Source organism: Arctopsyche grandis, chromosome 4 (genome assembly GCF_051622035.1).
Source record: "Arctopsyche grandis isolate Sample6627 chromosome 4, ASM5162203v2, whole genome shotgun sequence".
Taxonomy (NCBI): Eukaryota; Metazoa; Arthropoda; class Insecta; order Trichoptera; family Hydropsychidae; genus Arctopsyche; species Arctopsyche grandis.
This window is the reverse complement of record NC_135358.1, coordinates 8,707,583-8,724,964: the sequence shown is the minus strand read 5'-3', so window position 1 is coordinate 8,724,964 and position 17,382 is coordinate 8,707,583. Positions and strand designations below refer to the sequence as shown.

The 17,382-nt window shown below is 33.0% G+C and overlaps 1 protein-coding gene across 1 annotated transcript in view; it reads left to right on the top strand.

Moving 5' to 3' along the window:
- The window catches only part of spab (space blanket), a 29,921-nt gene that overhangs the window by 2,527 nt on the left and 10,012 nt on the right, over positions 1-17,382 (top strand). The window contains exon 2 of the mRNA XM_077429125.1: positions 6,470-6,704. Coding sequence (XP_077285251.1) covers positions 6,540-6,704 — 165 coding nt within the window. The 5' untranslated portion in view covers positions 6,470-6,539. The remainder of the gene's footprint in view (positions 1-6,469; positions 6,705-17,382) is intronic.

The following is a 17,382-nucleotide window of genomic DNA, read 5'->3' as shown; positions in this document are numbered from 1 at the left end:
ATTCGACCAATTTGTTCCATTAATGTATACATATATTTAACGATATCTCCCCACAGTGAGGAGGGAGGACACAACTCAACGTGTTGTCGACAGATGAGGTCTTTTGTATTATTTATACAACATCACCATCCATCCCCAACTAATGGAGTAATTTTCAAACGTTGAGTAATTAACGAGCAATTTTCATCTTAAGGCTGCAAAACCGTGTATAAATAATAAGCAACATCTGCGGTACCTTTAAATTTTGATAGAATTATTCATCGCATCTCTTGCGTGACACATAATAGCCGGCAACATATATGTATGTATATGTAGCTCGTTAATACCAACCACCGAGAGGTCTCGAGTTCGAGCCCCGGTTTGACCTCGATTGAAAAGAACAAATTCGTAAGTATTCATTTAGAACTGCTGGTCAGACTTTTGATATTTGCCAACTGGTATAGTATTTCTGCTGTGCTGCTGGTCAGACTTGGAGATTTGTGACTCAAAGTCGATCGATTTTTATCAGAATTTTCCAATTTATCTGATTTCATTGTTGAAACGGTTCCTCATCAAATCGGTAAAACCCTTCTACCTTCTATGGCACCACTATTTGAATACGATTTCAAATGTATACGTATAAAAGATTAATACTATAGGTCTAGCTCAGGGGCGACCCGCAATCGGGTGAGCGTGAAAAAGTCGAAAATATTCGTTTATCATGCAGACATATGAAAAACGGTTAGTATATATGTATATCAGTGGCGTGCGGTAAAAGTCTCTCTCCCCCCGTCGTACATCCTCACTTAATTTGTGCGAACAGGATACAACAGGAACAAGAGGAACAGGCTTTTCCTCCCGTATCCTGCGCGCGCACATTAAACAAGGCTGTATGACAAAAAGAGAGATAATTTCACCGCATGCCACTGATATATATATATATTATATATACATAGTACCGTTTACCATGCACCCTTTTTTTTTTGATCTTTCGACTTAAGATCTTTTGATTTTCGATCTTTGCCTTCCGATATTTGCTTTTTAGACCTTTTCACTTTCGGTCCCGTGAGGTAGACCCCCCCCCCCCGCAATCATAGGGAAATATAAATTTAAAAATATATGTATATATGTATATAAAAATTTCATTGGTTCAAGACCTGGGTAGTTGAAAATAATTTATTCGTAACAGTGCCGGCATTTTTTTCTAAATACCCTTAGAAAAAAATTTTGCCTATGGCGCTCTAATTTAAAATTTCGTATGGCTTTTGGCGCTCTAATTTTAATTTTAAAGCGCATCGAGCGGTGCCCTAACTTATTTGGCGCCCTCAAGCGCCGCCTGACCCAGCCCCCCCCCCTAAAACCGACACTGATTCTGTAATTCTGTGGTACTTCCGGTAAGACTTGGATATTTGTGACTCAAATTCGATCGTTTCCTATCAGAGTTTGCCAATTTATCAGATTTCATTGTGGAAACGGTTCCTCGTCAAATTGCCAAAACATCCTACCTACAATCGGAACACTGCCCCACACATTTCTCTTAGCCAAAAAAGAAAAGATTTTTTTAATATTGTTCGTCAAAAGTCAACAAGTTTTTGTTTATCCCGCTCACCACGCGGTGAGCCATGTTCGTAATTCAGTTCGGTGCAGTCGATTATCTGCCATGGTCCCGTTTTCGCCAGCTTCAGTTTGCCTGCTATTCTGGCACTTGCAAGTGGTATTGTGTGTCAGTCGAAGCAGAAAAAAACGATCCGTATTACCGTATGCAGAAGTTCGATTTTAGTTGGCTGCGTAAAGGTCTCTTTGGGGCAGAATACGCCAGCCCCGGGCGTCTATATTTTCTATACGATTAGAAAAATACACAACATCGTCAACGTTTTTCAACATTTCAACTATATTTTGCAAGGTATGCTTACATTTTCAATTACAATATGACAATTTCATCATTTAATATTTTTTATTAATCACATTTTAGATTTTTCAAAACACTTAATGAACAAAGTCGATAATTTGTTAAAAAAAGTTATTTTCCTTGTATAAAATTTTACTAAAAATATATTACGTTCATTTTTTTGGAATAAATAAATATTTAGTGTGAGGGGGGTTTTAGCGTAATAAATGTACGAGTTTAATACCACATGTAGGTATCCCTCAGGGGCAACTCGTAATGGCATCATGGGAAAATATAAATTTAATAAAAATAAAATTTGCCTCGCAATGAAAAAGAAAATTTATGTATTAAAACGTAGGACAGCTTAAGGTTTTTTGTGGAAATAGATTCATATAAATATCAGATTTGCTGTTCTAACAAAGATTTATTTCACCATTATCTTGCACATTTGAATTGTGAGCATCATTGGAATTAATAATTGTCTCGTAACTTTTGGGCTGATTGTCACCAGGCTATCTAATTCAGTATGTTTTAGAGGCGACATATTTCTGTGTCACGAATATCCCGTATATACATACATATGTATTATACATAGTTCTACGTCGAAATATATGGGTTTTGCTCTCACATAATGACTTTTTGATGTCCTTTCGAGCTTCGCCTACTGCGTGAACTATATATTTGCTCAGCTCGGCGCTAATTACGCCATCTGATGCCTCGTGCTATTACATTTTATACGTGTAATATAATTATGTAAAACAGTAGAGTTGCTCATGTGAAATATAATAGTACGGTTCTTGTGAAAATAAACTACTACGGTAGTTTCTGCGAACAAGCAGCTCATTTAGTTAATGGCGCACGGATAAGAACGCCGTATTCACCTTCACCCTCACCTTTCATTAACCTCAATCGATTGTTGGACGAATTTCCAGCTACAACAATCTGTAGTGATCGTATTAATTATACTCCGCGTGAAAGATGGGTGGGATAATGTATTCGATAAATCACAAATATAGATTTTACTATGAGATACGGGTAAATTACGTACGTATGAACTCTGAGGTGAAATTGGGAATGTTGGGTGAGTTCGCCGACCATATATTATATCAAAACTCTAATTGGAATATGTAGGTGTATAAAACAAAAACTTCATTTAGGTGGATCTATTTAATTATTTCAAAAATGGAGAACGTGTTTCGTACGGTAAGCACTACATAGACTACAGCGGAGGGGTTTTGTGTATTACACAAATATACATACATACATATGTACATACTTGCTACAACTTTATTTGCCAGGCGAAATGACATGAATTGTAAAAGTTACTCCATGAAATTGTTATCGACCTTTTTTTGTTGCCTTTTCTAAAAGATTTTTGGCGAATTTTCTAACGGAACCTTCAGCACACATAAACTTTTTTCAACAAATACCATACATAAAAAAAGATCTTAAGTCGTCCTTTTTTTTACCTACGTTTAACTTTCCTTCAGAATTATTTATATTCGTACTCGTATGAAGTGTAAGCCAAGGGTTCCAATGAGCATTGCAGTGGTTTTAATATGTATTACAAAAAAAATTTCATATATACGAAATGAAATCATATATTTTATTTTATTTTTATTTTTATTGTTACAAATCAATATACACTCGTCATTACAGATCGCTCCAATGCGACGGGTGTACGTTAACGAAATACAGAATACATAAACAATCAGAAATACAGTAATACATGTACGATCTGAAATAATAATCATAGAGACATCTATGGATTATTTTTAGATTTTTTTGTGTACAATTTTTATACATATAATAAATTCAAAATTATAGAGATGTCTATAGAGATATCTATGTATAGATTTCAGATTACTGTGCATTAACACATTAACAAATTATACACAGGCAGATTTTTTGTGACAACAGGAATAGATCTAATACCAATTTTCAGAAACCGTTTCAGCAATGATCAGATAAAATTGTCAAACTCTGATAGAGAAACGATCGATTTGGAGTCACAAAACCCCCAAATCTAACCAGCAGATTTGGCGAGGACTCGAACCTTTGACCTCAGTGGTGCTAAATATATACGCTACCATTAAGCCAAACTGCTGGCTATATATGATATTTGTTTATTTTTCCAATTTTGCCGTAGTGATATTATAGAGTAGTTCCAAGTCGTTACTATGGCTAAACAAAACCATGTACATAGATATGAAATTTTAGTTCAATGCATTATAAGGTTTCTGAGAAAAACATAAAAACCTTGAAACTCTAAAGTAATAGAACTAGGTCTGGTCGCGGTAAAAATATTTAAAAAATATTAGTGAATGAAATTTATTATTTCTATAACATTGACAAAAATATAGCAGATCATACTGAATTATTTTATAATACAACATGCTTGATATTAAGATTAAACTTCTAGATATGAAATTTCAGTTAAAAAAATAAAAGGTTCCTGAGAGAAACATAAAAAACCTCCATTCTCTAGAGTAAAAGTATTGTACTACTTCCGGCTTAGGAAAAAATATTTAAATTTACAAATTGGGGTATAAAATTTACAATATCTATTACATGTAAAAAGTTTTCAGTCCGATTCGAATAGCCGTTAGGGAGATAATTGAATTTAAAAACTTAAAAAAAGAGGACACTATGAGAGGAGGTACAATTTTCAATGAACTTGAAAAAAAAAATTACATCGTATCTATAAGAATTTCACTCACTGATACTAAGTTTCTGATCGATAGAACTAACGGTGTTCAAAAAATCCCCAAAATACACACACATTTTTTCTAGAGTATGAAAATGTGACCAATGATCGAATCTGAGTTCGAATCAGTCAAAATCTTGAGTTCGAATTTTTGGTGATCACATAACTTCATCTATTTTTATTACGTACATAGACAAAATAAAAATAAATCATATTAAACAAATACAATAACAGAATACGTTTACGATCTCAAATTAACAATCCCCCAACCAAATCAATATATTTTAGATTAAACAAATCTAAGCAAACGGAAATTTGGTTGAGGAGCTTGAAGGCGCAGACACACAGAATCGTACGGCACAACATGCCTAGGTAGACTACAGCTGTGAATAGGCGTGTCTTCGTGTCATTGTTAATTCACATGATCTTATTATTTTAAGTTTCTCCTACATTTCTTCAAATATGGGAATCATTTATTGTTAAACATATCAATACAACGATAAAATATCACTGAAAACACTCCAGGGGGTGAATTTTGGTCTGGATCGTCATAGCATAGATCAGGTGCGCTAGCGTTTTTTTACATGCGCAAAAAGATCTAAAAACAAAAACACGTACCGCGTACCACTCTGTGTGTGCACCTGTATGCTTTAAGCCATAAAATTGTTACGTGCCACAAGAGAAAAGAGTATAAACAGCGGCATTTAATGTACATGAGTTGGCTGGGAATATTATAGTTGAATTTGAAGACTGCTCACCAAACCAACCAGTAAATTTTAGAAATGTTTCCCCAAATATACTCTACGTCGTGAATTAGGAAAAGGGAATAACTGTACAGTAGTAGTCTCCCCATTTAGCAATAAATTTAAAGACAAGTCTTTGGCAAATCGTTTTTTGTCGTACTTGTCTGCCAACAAAAAAGAATTTTGTTTATAGAAACATGTACTGTGACAATTTGTAACGTCAAAATTTAATTTTTAATTTAACGACTTTTCATCAACAAGATCCAAAAATTGTATTTGATAAAAAAATCTCAGAAACAAAGCTTAGAGATTCGTGCCTCGGTATGTCTATTTTAGTATCAGATATAGTCAGAGACCATACAAAAGACATCTACCGACTAATCTCTCCGCGTATAGAAGGGTTTTCCCTTTAATGTTCGAATTATACTAATGCGATTGCAGCGTGAAATGATAACAAGAGTTGCTCGATCAAATTTTAAACTGTAACCATAATTTCATTATAAACGTAAACAAGCATTAAACCTATCGATAGCAGATTAGTATATATAATACCTATGAACTCGTATACCCATGGGGAACAAAATATAGCACAGTTGGCTGAGCAGCATCCTAGCACAGACCCAAGTGACCGTTTGGAGGCTTAAAAGTTTCCGTCGAAAGTCAGATATACTCGAAGGGTCCACTGGGATTACTCCCTGAATACATCAAACGTATTATATGTAAATAGTCAACGAAAACGATAGCTTTTCACAAAAAAGTAGATTCACAGTTGAGTTCAAACGTGGAGCTATATATGTATGTATGTACTATGCCAGAGGAATTTAAAAACCAGAGCTGTTATACAAATACTCGTTGATTTCAAAGATTAATAATGATCTTGTACATTTCCTATGTGGATATGATTGAAATTATCAATAATTTTGTTTATTTCTGCCATTTACAAATTTCGCACAAAGCTTCAGATGTAAATTTGTCGCAATACTGCGGATTAAGTGTAAGTTGTCAGGCCAATTAATTATTATCGTTTCAAAGCATTATTCCGGTTTTATTTGACGGTATAAATTTTACAGGAGATTCTTGAATTTATGGCGATTAGAACTATGATTAATAAACGTATGTACATGTAAAAATCAATATAATTTTGCTCTACAGGTAATTAGGATTTCCTGAGTGAAAACAAGCATCCTTTCAAGAGTTTCCTAGATACAATATCAAGATCAAGATGTGCGGAGTAAGAATCTTGGCTTTGGTGGTGGTGATGGCTGCAGTACTGGCTCCAGCTGCTGCGTGGGGCGGCCTCTTCAACAGGTTCAGCCCTGAAATGCTGGCCAACATGGGCTATGGAGGTCATGGAATGTCAAAGTACAGAGTGCAGCCCTACTTACAGGTAAATAATTTAATTTAATAATAGTATTATCAAATTTTTAACTCTAATGGGCACTGAATTTTTTTTTTTGACCAATTCAGTACAACGCAACAAAGGCTTGTTTTGTGGAAAGTACAATGATTGTAACAAAGGGTATATTTAAAGAGGGCTCGTTTTAAATTAGACCTAAAAACATTTTTAATGCTCATTTTTGTTAATCGCGCGTGGGTGGGTCGTTTTAATATCGTATGTATGTTAAAACGCAAATTTCGTATGCCGCCAACGCACAAAGGGATGAAATCATATCTCGTTTATTCATTCGTAACCCTCATATATTTATTTATAATAAGCGTCGAATAAGTCGAAGGAGCGCATTGCCGCGTACCGGAACTGTATAAACGCGTATAAACATAAAAAAAAAACGATGAATATTTAACCTCGGGGATTTATCCGCTTCGTGTTTTCATTGTTTACCCGGCGCTTTCCCACTTTTCATATTTCCTGTTTTTATTAAGCGGAAATTTGTATACATGTCACACATTATGTTACACTACGCAGTATTTTCAATACGGTGTAGGTAATGGCGTGACGCGATAATGTAAATCAGAAAAAAAGTAATACACCGTTATAAACGAATTTGTATGTAAAAATTGACCTTCGTGTTCTTCATCCCTGAAAAGTCATTTTGAAGTCACGTGCTGGGTGAAGCGACGCGACTTTACATCGTCGAACTCGATATAATATATATATATATATATATATATATATATATATATATATATATATATATATATATATATATATATATATATATATAGGAATGATTTTTAAACGAGCCGTATGTGTGGTTGACCAAACTGCTAGGGATAAAGTGTGTGTGGTATGCATGGGAGAGACCGGATGCGTGTTGCTATGGTCATTTGTTGGAGAACAAGCCGGACGACATGGTTATAATAAATAGATCTGACTGAATCTGCGCTTTTCACTTGGAATCCTTCACATCCGGATCCTATATATATATGTATGTACTATGTAGTCTTTTCGTCTTGCGACACGCTACTATTTGAATTTAAGATGTAATATATTTTTGAGTCTACTGAAGCGAATTTAAGTGATATAAATAACTAAGAGGAAAATTATCATCTCATGTGTACATATATATGTATGTATGTTGCCATTTATAAAAAATATTTTTTATAGACATTTAAATATGATGTGTGCCTACATATGTATGTTAAAACGAAAAATTTGTATTTTTTTTTTACATTTGACATCATTATTTATTGTAATGCTTTGATATCGTTGTGAAAATGTTGAATAAATATGTAAATTCAATTCGTGAATTTGATCAATATTCTATTTCAGGGGTCCCAAACTTACGGCTTCTTTACGGATTTTCCATGATATAGACCGTCTTTTTCAACTTAGACTCTTTTCAAATTCCAAAATTCACATTAACCCTTTGAGTGCTGACGTTTTTTTTGTTGAAAGCCCACCACGCTGAAAATTTCACCAACATTTCAAACTTGAATTATTTAGAAATCCAATAGAAAGCAGGTATAAAAATTGTAGCTAGTCCAAACACACCCTAGAACACTACACTATGTATATACATATGTAACTACCGCCGAGGATTTCGAGTTTTGTATAGGTGTGCTTAGACTCTCTAATATATCTTGCAACAATATAAAATAAACAAAATACGTCTATTAATTAATGTATTTTTCCAAAACTAGTTCGAAATATTTCATTGTTGGTAAAATGTAATGCTCACAATCTACATAAATGCCAAACTACAATCTAAAATAATCAGCAGTAAGGGATTTCCATCGAGATATTCTGCTTTGGTTATAAATTCAGAAATTCCAGTGTAAACCAGTCTTTATAAACATTGACACGGATTACACGACCCATGTTCAATGCATTTTTTTTCAATACTACCTGGAATGGCTTAGCGGGTATTATTCTTGTTTATTTTTTACATACTCAAAAAACATTCTGAATCGGCATATTTCAGGCTCATGGACTTTTTGACAAAACGCCGATCGGCGTTGGTCAGCATTCAAAGAGTAAAGTATAAATTCCGCATGCAAAATTATTACACATGTGCAAATTTTTTCAGACTGGATCTGGCCCTCTATCATTTTGAAAATTTGGGGTCCCTGTTCTATTTTTTTACTTACATATGTTTCCGATTTAAATAACGATTTAATTTACGTTAATCATTAATGACTTTTCAATCCATATCCAAAAATTAATGTTAAAGTTAAAAGATAATTGGGTAAATTTTGTATAGGAAAAGTTGAATCTAAATATAAATGTATATGGCAAAAATGTTCAAAGCTTGTAACAAAATTTTAATTAAACCGCTCCAAAAAATCAAATAAAGTTTTTGGCCAAGTCGGTAGTCAAAGCACGAACGTTTCTTTCAAATATTTGCCTTCCCAAATAAAATATAATATTATATATCAGAAAAAAATTAATTATTCTCGGTGTGTAGCAGTTGTGTTGAATGTAAATGTCATACATGCGAATGAAGCAGTGAATACTATAAGATTCTGACAAAAGGGGAATAAAAGAATTTCGGAGAAAAATGCTACGTCGTCATCGTACGCCACTGGAATGAATAATGCGAGCTTTAGTTAGATGTGTGGCCACGCGACTTGTGAACTCTAAATAGATCTAAAGCATTTTTCAAGAAAAAGCGTTTCATACGACCAGACATTTTCACTTTTTTCAAATCGCAATGTTCCAAATCCTATTTTACACTCCGCCCACTACGCCCAAAAACAATTCCTTTCACGCACGTCGTGGGTGGAGCCATTTCCTCCATATTACAGATAAGATCCGGAAACATTTTCAACCAACGGAAACGAGGAAAACATAAAAAAAACGGAAAAAAAATCAAAATGAAAGCACGTCGACGCACAAAAATGTATCGATTTGGAAATAATGTCCACATCAGAATAGCCTTTGATATTTTTTTGTTCCCCTATCACACACACTTCAACGAAATCGCAAGGGAGGCTGTTTATGTTACGAAAGACGAAAAATGAGGTGAGCGCGTCACCGGTCATAGGGTCGAAAGCTTATTAGGTGACAAGCGTCACTCTGTGACGCCATTATTTATTCTACTATTTTTACTGTGACATTGATGAGTAAAATCTGATCATATAATGACGCATTTAACGCCTACGTAGCATTTAATACAAATTCAATATTAAATATTTGAAAATTTAAGACCACATTAAATAAATGAATTTTTCAAATTGAAAAATAAAAGAATTACAATAATATTTCTATACCTTCAATAAATTCTCAAATAAAACAAAAGAAGGCTGTTGAATTTTTTTTAAACATATTACACTAGTGGTTTTACCCGGCTTCACTCGGTATTTCTAATATAAACTGCTTAAACATGGCTAATCTAATAGTAAACATTAATTTTACTTTTTTATTAAATTTACTCGAATCGAACAAAAAAATTTACAACAGCCAATCAGAAACGAATGGTTTTTTATATATATATATATATAAAGGAATCGGAGCTGAAATTGGAACCGAGAATCAGAATTGAAATCGGAATTGGTATAGGAATTCGGAACTGAAAAAGGAATCCGGATACGGAACTGAAAAAGGAATCGGGACCCGGAACTGAAAAAGGAATCTGTATCTGGAACTGACAAAGGAATCGAAATGGATAGAAAATTAGATTTTTTCGATAATGTCACGGATTTTACGAACCAAAACTTACATACAAAGTCTCTTTCGAAACTATATATTAGATTACGTAATGTTACATATATGTATTTTCTTGGAAATCATTGGTTTTGGGTCAACAAGATTGGAAAATACCATTATAGGGGAATTTGCCCTTATTTTATTTTGAGATTTCTAATGCACAGATGATGCTTCACCGAGAAATTCTATTATTTCTTCGAAATATATTAATAACGTGCAATTTTATATACCTGTGTATACGTAAGTACATACTGCGGTGGAAAACACTTCAATGAAAATTGTTCAAGTGAATAAATGCGCTTCTGCATATTGAAAAGTTTGTGAAATTATGTTCACTCGTCCGTTAGTTAAATTAACTGTAAAAAAGTCTGATGGAAGTTTTAAACTAATACCTTTCCTATTTGAACTTTGATGTTTATTTTATAAGTATGTAGATAGAAGCATGCATTAATGACGCGATTTCTTAGGACCTTGCGATAATGTAATTACAGTTACTTTATCTTAAGGAAATGATAAAATAGCGTGATACTTTGATAATGTGTCAAAATAAAACAGCGTAGGCACTTTGACAATAGTATGTATATGTAATTACATTACCCCGGTTTTTTTAAGCAATAAACCGTAGCTGACGATTTATTTCCTTGATTACTTTTGAACCATTTAAATTGAAAAATGGTCTGCAATTCACGAGAATTTATTTCATATGAATTATTAAAATTCATGAACCACTACGTGGGCAGGGTTATATTTTTCAGTTAACTTCCATTTCTTTATTTGAAAATAAACTCGACTATGGTCATTAATTTGTGGAAAACATGTTCATCGTGATGGACCTTAAATAATTCTTGGAAAAAGATTTTTCTCTAGTTGTTTGCCATTTCTTACCAAAAGAAATAGAAAAACATACGTAATATAAAATAGAAAAACGAAAAAAAATCTATTTGGAATTTTTCAATGGCATACCCGAATGAAAATTGAAAAAAACGTATAAAAAGAAACGAAAGCAAATAAAAAATGTAATCAAACTCCGAACCAATTACGTAATAAGAACATTTCCATGTTTCTGCTTCAAAATTTGAAAAAAGGTACAAATATTTATTTACAATACACGAAATACTTTTCCATACATATGTACATATGTACATACATATGTACATAAAAACAATTATATTGGACGTCTTTTCTATCGAAAAAGAAGTTGTACATTTTCATTCGGGAATTAATTTTTCCACATTTTATAATTGGATTTATATTATATTTATAAATGTAGATATATATATTTTTTAATGATTGAACTTTTTTAGAAAACCGCATATAAAATATATTCCTTTTGATATACTGAAATGTTATTATAATTTGTGTATTTTAATCCATTGAAGATTTAAATTGATTAATATTTTACATTCGATGGTTATGTGTAAATAAATATGTATCCAATAAAGTATGTATGTACATATGTATATGTATTATATATATTTTTGTATGCATATTTTTATAAGAATCGACCAATTCGAGAACTTGAAACTTGATTTATTGGATCCGTCACAACAATTAAGCTAGATGGACCCGGAAGTTTTAACAGGAGACGGTCGATATGTGTCTTTATAATAACCAACAAGATCTCGCCAGCAGCGTAATTGGCCGGACTTGAACCTACAACCTGTCTACTGGTAAGAAGTGAGCTACATATGTACATATTGACCAGTGGCGTGCGCTGAAATTCTCTCTCTTTTTGTCGTACAGCCTAACTTAATGTGCACGAACGGGATACAAGAGGAACAGCCTGATCCTGTTGTATCCTGCTCGTGCACATTAAGTAAGGCTGTACGACAAAAAGAGAGAGAATTTCAGCGCACGCCACCGGTACATACATATACATATGTGTATTGATATTCCTGAAACCCCTCATATACGCGTACAAAGCCCACATTAAATCGATTTTTTATCCCATTTCTTATATAAACGATTCATTGTAAACGATTTATTATTACGTCCGTGCGATCCTAAAAGATTTCAGTTTTGAAAGGGTAATAAATCAGCCGGCCGTTGAATTTTCCGACAAAGACAGCGAACACAATGGCGTCGTCGTCGGGTCAAAAATGGACGCCGAATTCATATCGCGAGCACAAGTTTTGAATTGAAATTTCGTTTATTCCAAAACCCAGTTAATAACCGAGTTCACTATTACAACGGCGAGAACAATAACATCAAATTGCCAGGTCGGCGAAACTTTGCTGAAAATAAACCCGCATTCAAACTAACTACGCAGCGGAACGAACCTACTAAATCATCGAGTTATCAATTCAATTCCATTTTATTTTTTTAATAAATGTTTCGTAATTTATATATGTACATATAATTTTATACTTCAGTCCATTTTGTATTGCTTTTACATGTATATATGTATATAAAAGAGCTCTCAAACGAAGTGCCATATTTTTGAGAGGCTTTTTTCATTATTTCCACAAGAAAATATTTCTACGTTGTCGTCTGTAAAAAAAAATGTAACTCGTTTAAAGAGCGTTTCAACCGAAACAATATTGTCTCAAGAGTAATGGGATTTTGTCGCATTTGAGGCTTCGTTTTTACATATTTTTACCTGATTTCCACGGTAAATATTTACAATATTAAAATACAAAAATATTTACCAAGAATTATATTTAAAAAAATAAAAATTGAAACATAATTGAAAAAATAACAAAAGGTATGCTTATATTACAAAAAGCTTTATTTTTGATCCATTTTAGAATAAATGCGAAAGGTTTTTTTTTAATCAATTAATTTATTGCGTTTAATTTTAAACATTTCGCATTTATTCAGAAATGTTTTTTTGGAATTAATGCGAAATGAAAAAAACTGGATGGTCACGGGTTCTTTCTCTGGTGTGTGCTGCTGGCCAAAACCTGGATATGTGACTCCCAGGTCAATCGTTTCCTATCAAAGTTTTACAATTTATCTGATTTCATTGAAACGATTCTATTTCTCTCGCAAATTCAAGTTATTCAGTATTCCAACTTTCGCTGATTTATATAAATGCTGCAAATTTGTCCATAGTTGATGTTGTTCGTTGTTTGTATTTGCCTTATATAATACTTAATACTTCTGTACAATAAATATATAATTAGTAATTATGTATGTATGTATATATAATTAAAAATTCTTGATCTGTATACATATCACACTCGTCGTTTTGGAGCAATCTTTAAGACGAGTCTGCATCATTAATTGAATATAAATAAAATAATTAAAACACTACCCCATGATGCCATTACAGGCTGTCCCCGAGTGACACCTATGGTATTAAACTTGTACGTATATAAATTTATAGATTATAAATTTGAAATCATATTAAAATATTGGATGGTTTTGCCAATTTTGATGAGGAACCGTTTCAGCAATGAAATCAGATACATTGGCGAACTCTAATAGGAAACGATCGACTTGGAGTTACAAATATCCAAGTCTGACCAGCTGACTCCCGAATAAATTCAATTGAGGTCAACCCAGGACTTGAACCCAGGAAACTCTCGGTGGTTAGCATTAACGCAACTACCGAGCTATAATGCTGGTTTTAAGAATCGATTAATAAAATTGTGTTTTTAATATATACTATTAAACGTACGATGTTTGTACCTTAGTATATTTAAAATAAATTCTTATCCATTGCTCATCCTATGTCTTAAGTCAATGTACGGGGTAATATGTAGATGATATAAACGTCGAACTTGATATTTAAATATGCTTAAATTTCTACTTGTACACAGCTTTCCACTTTTCCAAGACGTAGAGAGTTATAAAAGAAGTGTATAAAATGCCCGTGAGAGTATCTTTTCGAGGAAAACAAATTGCCCGACATCACCTCTTCAATTACCCAATCTGTCAGCTTGGGTTTTTATCGTGAAGGAACGCTCTCGAGCGAAGGGCAATATTTTCTTTACTGAAATAATGTTTTTTCGGATGTATAAATTTGCGGTTGTAATTTGGATTCGGCACGAAGAGCTTAACTGAGTTTTATGTCGGGATTATCGATTGCGAACTTTACGAGATTATGTTTGCCGATTTGAACTTTCAGGTGGCACGATGAGATTTCGAGATTTAAACTCAATAAACAACTTAAATCTTCACGCCGAATATACATATGTATGTATGCCTGTATACTTTTAGAAGCGAGCCGTATAATTTGGTTATTATAATTCTCGGAAAGCACAACAACAACAAAAAAATCTTTTTAATATTATTCAAAGTGCTTTTTCTTGTTGTGTCGCCGGTTTTTAATTAAAATGCTTTCTTGTAACAATGTAAAAGTCATCGTACGAATGAATATTATATGTCACGTAAATGCTTTCATCATACGCTCCGTAATTACGAAATATTTGCTTTTACTCAATTAATTGCGTGTTTAAATTCTCGCGTGATTACTTGTAAGTTGTACGTACATAATAATATATATTGCTATTTTATTTATAGTATTTTTTAGCTGCAAAATCAACCATGATAAAATGCAAATGCAATTACTATATCTACACTGCATAAAGATGTTGGAGTATTTAACCGGAGTGCAAAAGCAACAGTTTTCAATTTGAAATCTCTTTTTGTTTTTGGAAAAGGTGTAAACTTGGAGCCAAGGGGGTCTCACATTTTTTATTACATACATATATGTATATAACACATGTGCCATGACAGGGATTACACCTAAGCGACAGGTATCGTTAGATTATTTTTGGACATGGGTACTAACAATTTTTCAAACAACAGTACATAAAATCCAATAGAATACAAAAGTGACATCTATGGAAAATTGACAAATTTTTGAAAAAATCGAAAATTTTTTGATACACGGCAAACCTGCGGGAAATAAATTATGTAGGTAGCATATATAAGTTTCAAAAAATTCTGAGAAAGTGTGGGAGGATATTGATATATTGGATCTGTCATTTTTATCACAAGACCTCCCCAGCATGCGTATTTGGTCGGAACTTCTCTTCTCTCAACAACCTCTCCTACACCACAACCTCTCTTGTGGTATCCAATAGCTTTATCAGTGCACTACATCGTGGCTATCAGATGTAATGTGATTAATATGCCTAAAAAAGACGAAGAATATTTATTTGTGAGACTTAATATAAAATAATACTTGATGTGGTTCGATCCCACTACTGCCACCAAATTTCTTACTAGAAGTTTGAAACTTTACTCGACTTTTCCGATAGTTTCAAATACTTTCATATGCAAGTCATGCATTTTGCCAAGTATCGTGGAGAATATTAACATTTTTGAGACGGTATAAGTCTCTCTTTCTGATTTTCTTTAGATATTACAATATATGATACGTATGCATGATATAAACATATACGTATGTAAGTATGCATGATATAAACATATACGTATGTAAGTATGCATGATATATACGTATGTATGAATTGTTAATTTAAACAAAAAAAATAACAAGGGTATGCCAAAATAAAACAATCAAATTAATTACAATAAGACGTTATAACAAAATCCGAAATGAAAAATTTCTTAATTACACTACCATTGAAAGCCTGATAATTTCGTTGTATTTAATTTTGTCTGATTTCTCTCAAATTCATAATTATATTGCCGTAGATAACGACATAACATTGTCGAGCGGCGTAATTGGTCAATTTCCTCAACATAATTGACTTTTCTAATTAATATTAAATTAAACACGGTTGAATGTGGACGTCGTCTTGATTAATCGCGAATAATTCACAATGGAGATGATAGACATAGTGTAGCCTGAGCAAGTCATCCGACCCGGCTAATTTGAATTATACCAATTATAATACGACCGAGATTTGGGAAGGGAAGTTGAATTACAAAGTTGAGTGTCACACTTTGCAAAATAGCCTCCGGGAAAATTAAGGCGATTTCCCATAATTACAACGTGAAACAAAATTCTCGGGTCTCTAAATAAAGTAATTACAGTAATGGGTATTGCGATGAGTGACATTCGAAAACGGAAGCCTTTTTTACAAGGCTCTTTTTTTTAGTGAGTGATCTAACATTATACATATGTATATCTAACAATTGAACGATCATTACAAGTTTACATGTACGTATCATTCGATTCGAATTTGCCTTAGGTGAAATTAAATTATCTCCATTCTGTTGCTGGGTTGTTTGTCTGTTGGTCTGGGTAGGGTTTGGGTTCGTTCAATTACGCTTGCCGTTCGTGAATGGGTTAAATTTGGCCATAAAACCGTTTACTGCGGTTCTAATGGGACTATAAACAATAATGTTTATCACACGTATGTACCTTCTAAACACTCTGCCATTGTTTCCTTATCTTTCACATATTTTCAAATGCTTCTGTAATAAATTGTACCCAACATTTTTATAGCCGGTGTTGCCATTACTTTGGTTGAAGTTATTTCCAAATTAAAAATAAATAATATACCAAACTTATTGTCGTTTCGTTTTAATTTTTTAATTAAATAACGTAAAGGGAAAATTCTATTTAAAAAGTAGTACAATGGATTTTTTACGGAACATTTTCCGAACAAATTAAATGAAAAAAATAAATAGAGATAGCCTCCAAGATCACCCTATTTTACCGTTTTATAAGCTTTTTTTTATTTATTATGTTAAAATAGGGGGACACCTATAAGGGGAGGTACCATTTCCGGTCAACTTAAAAAATTGAAAAAAAATTACGCCGTGTCTATAAGAATTTCAGTAACCTATACTAAGTTCCAGTTCGATAGGACGAACAGTGTTCAAAATATCATACAGACACAGAAACACAGGCACACACATTTTTTCTAGATCACGAAATTCGAATCAGTTAAAATATGCTTCAAATATCATTGCGGTTGAGCACAATATCTGCGGCACAATACAGGCCGTTCATATCATTTCGTGGAAACGGCAAGCCGAAACGGCAAGTTTCAGTTCGATAGGACTAACGGTGTTCAAAAAATCCCCAAAATACACA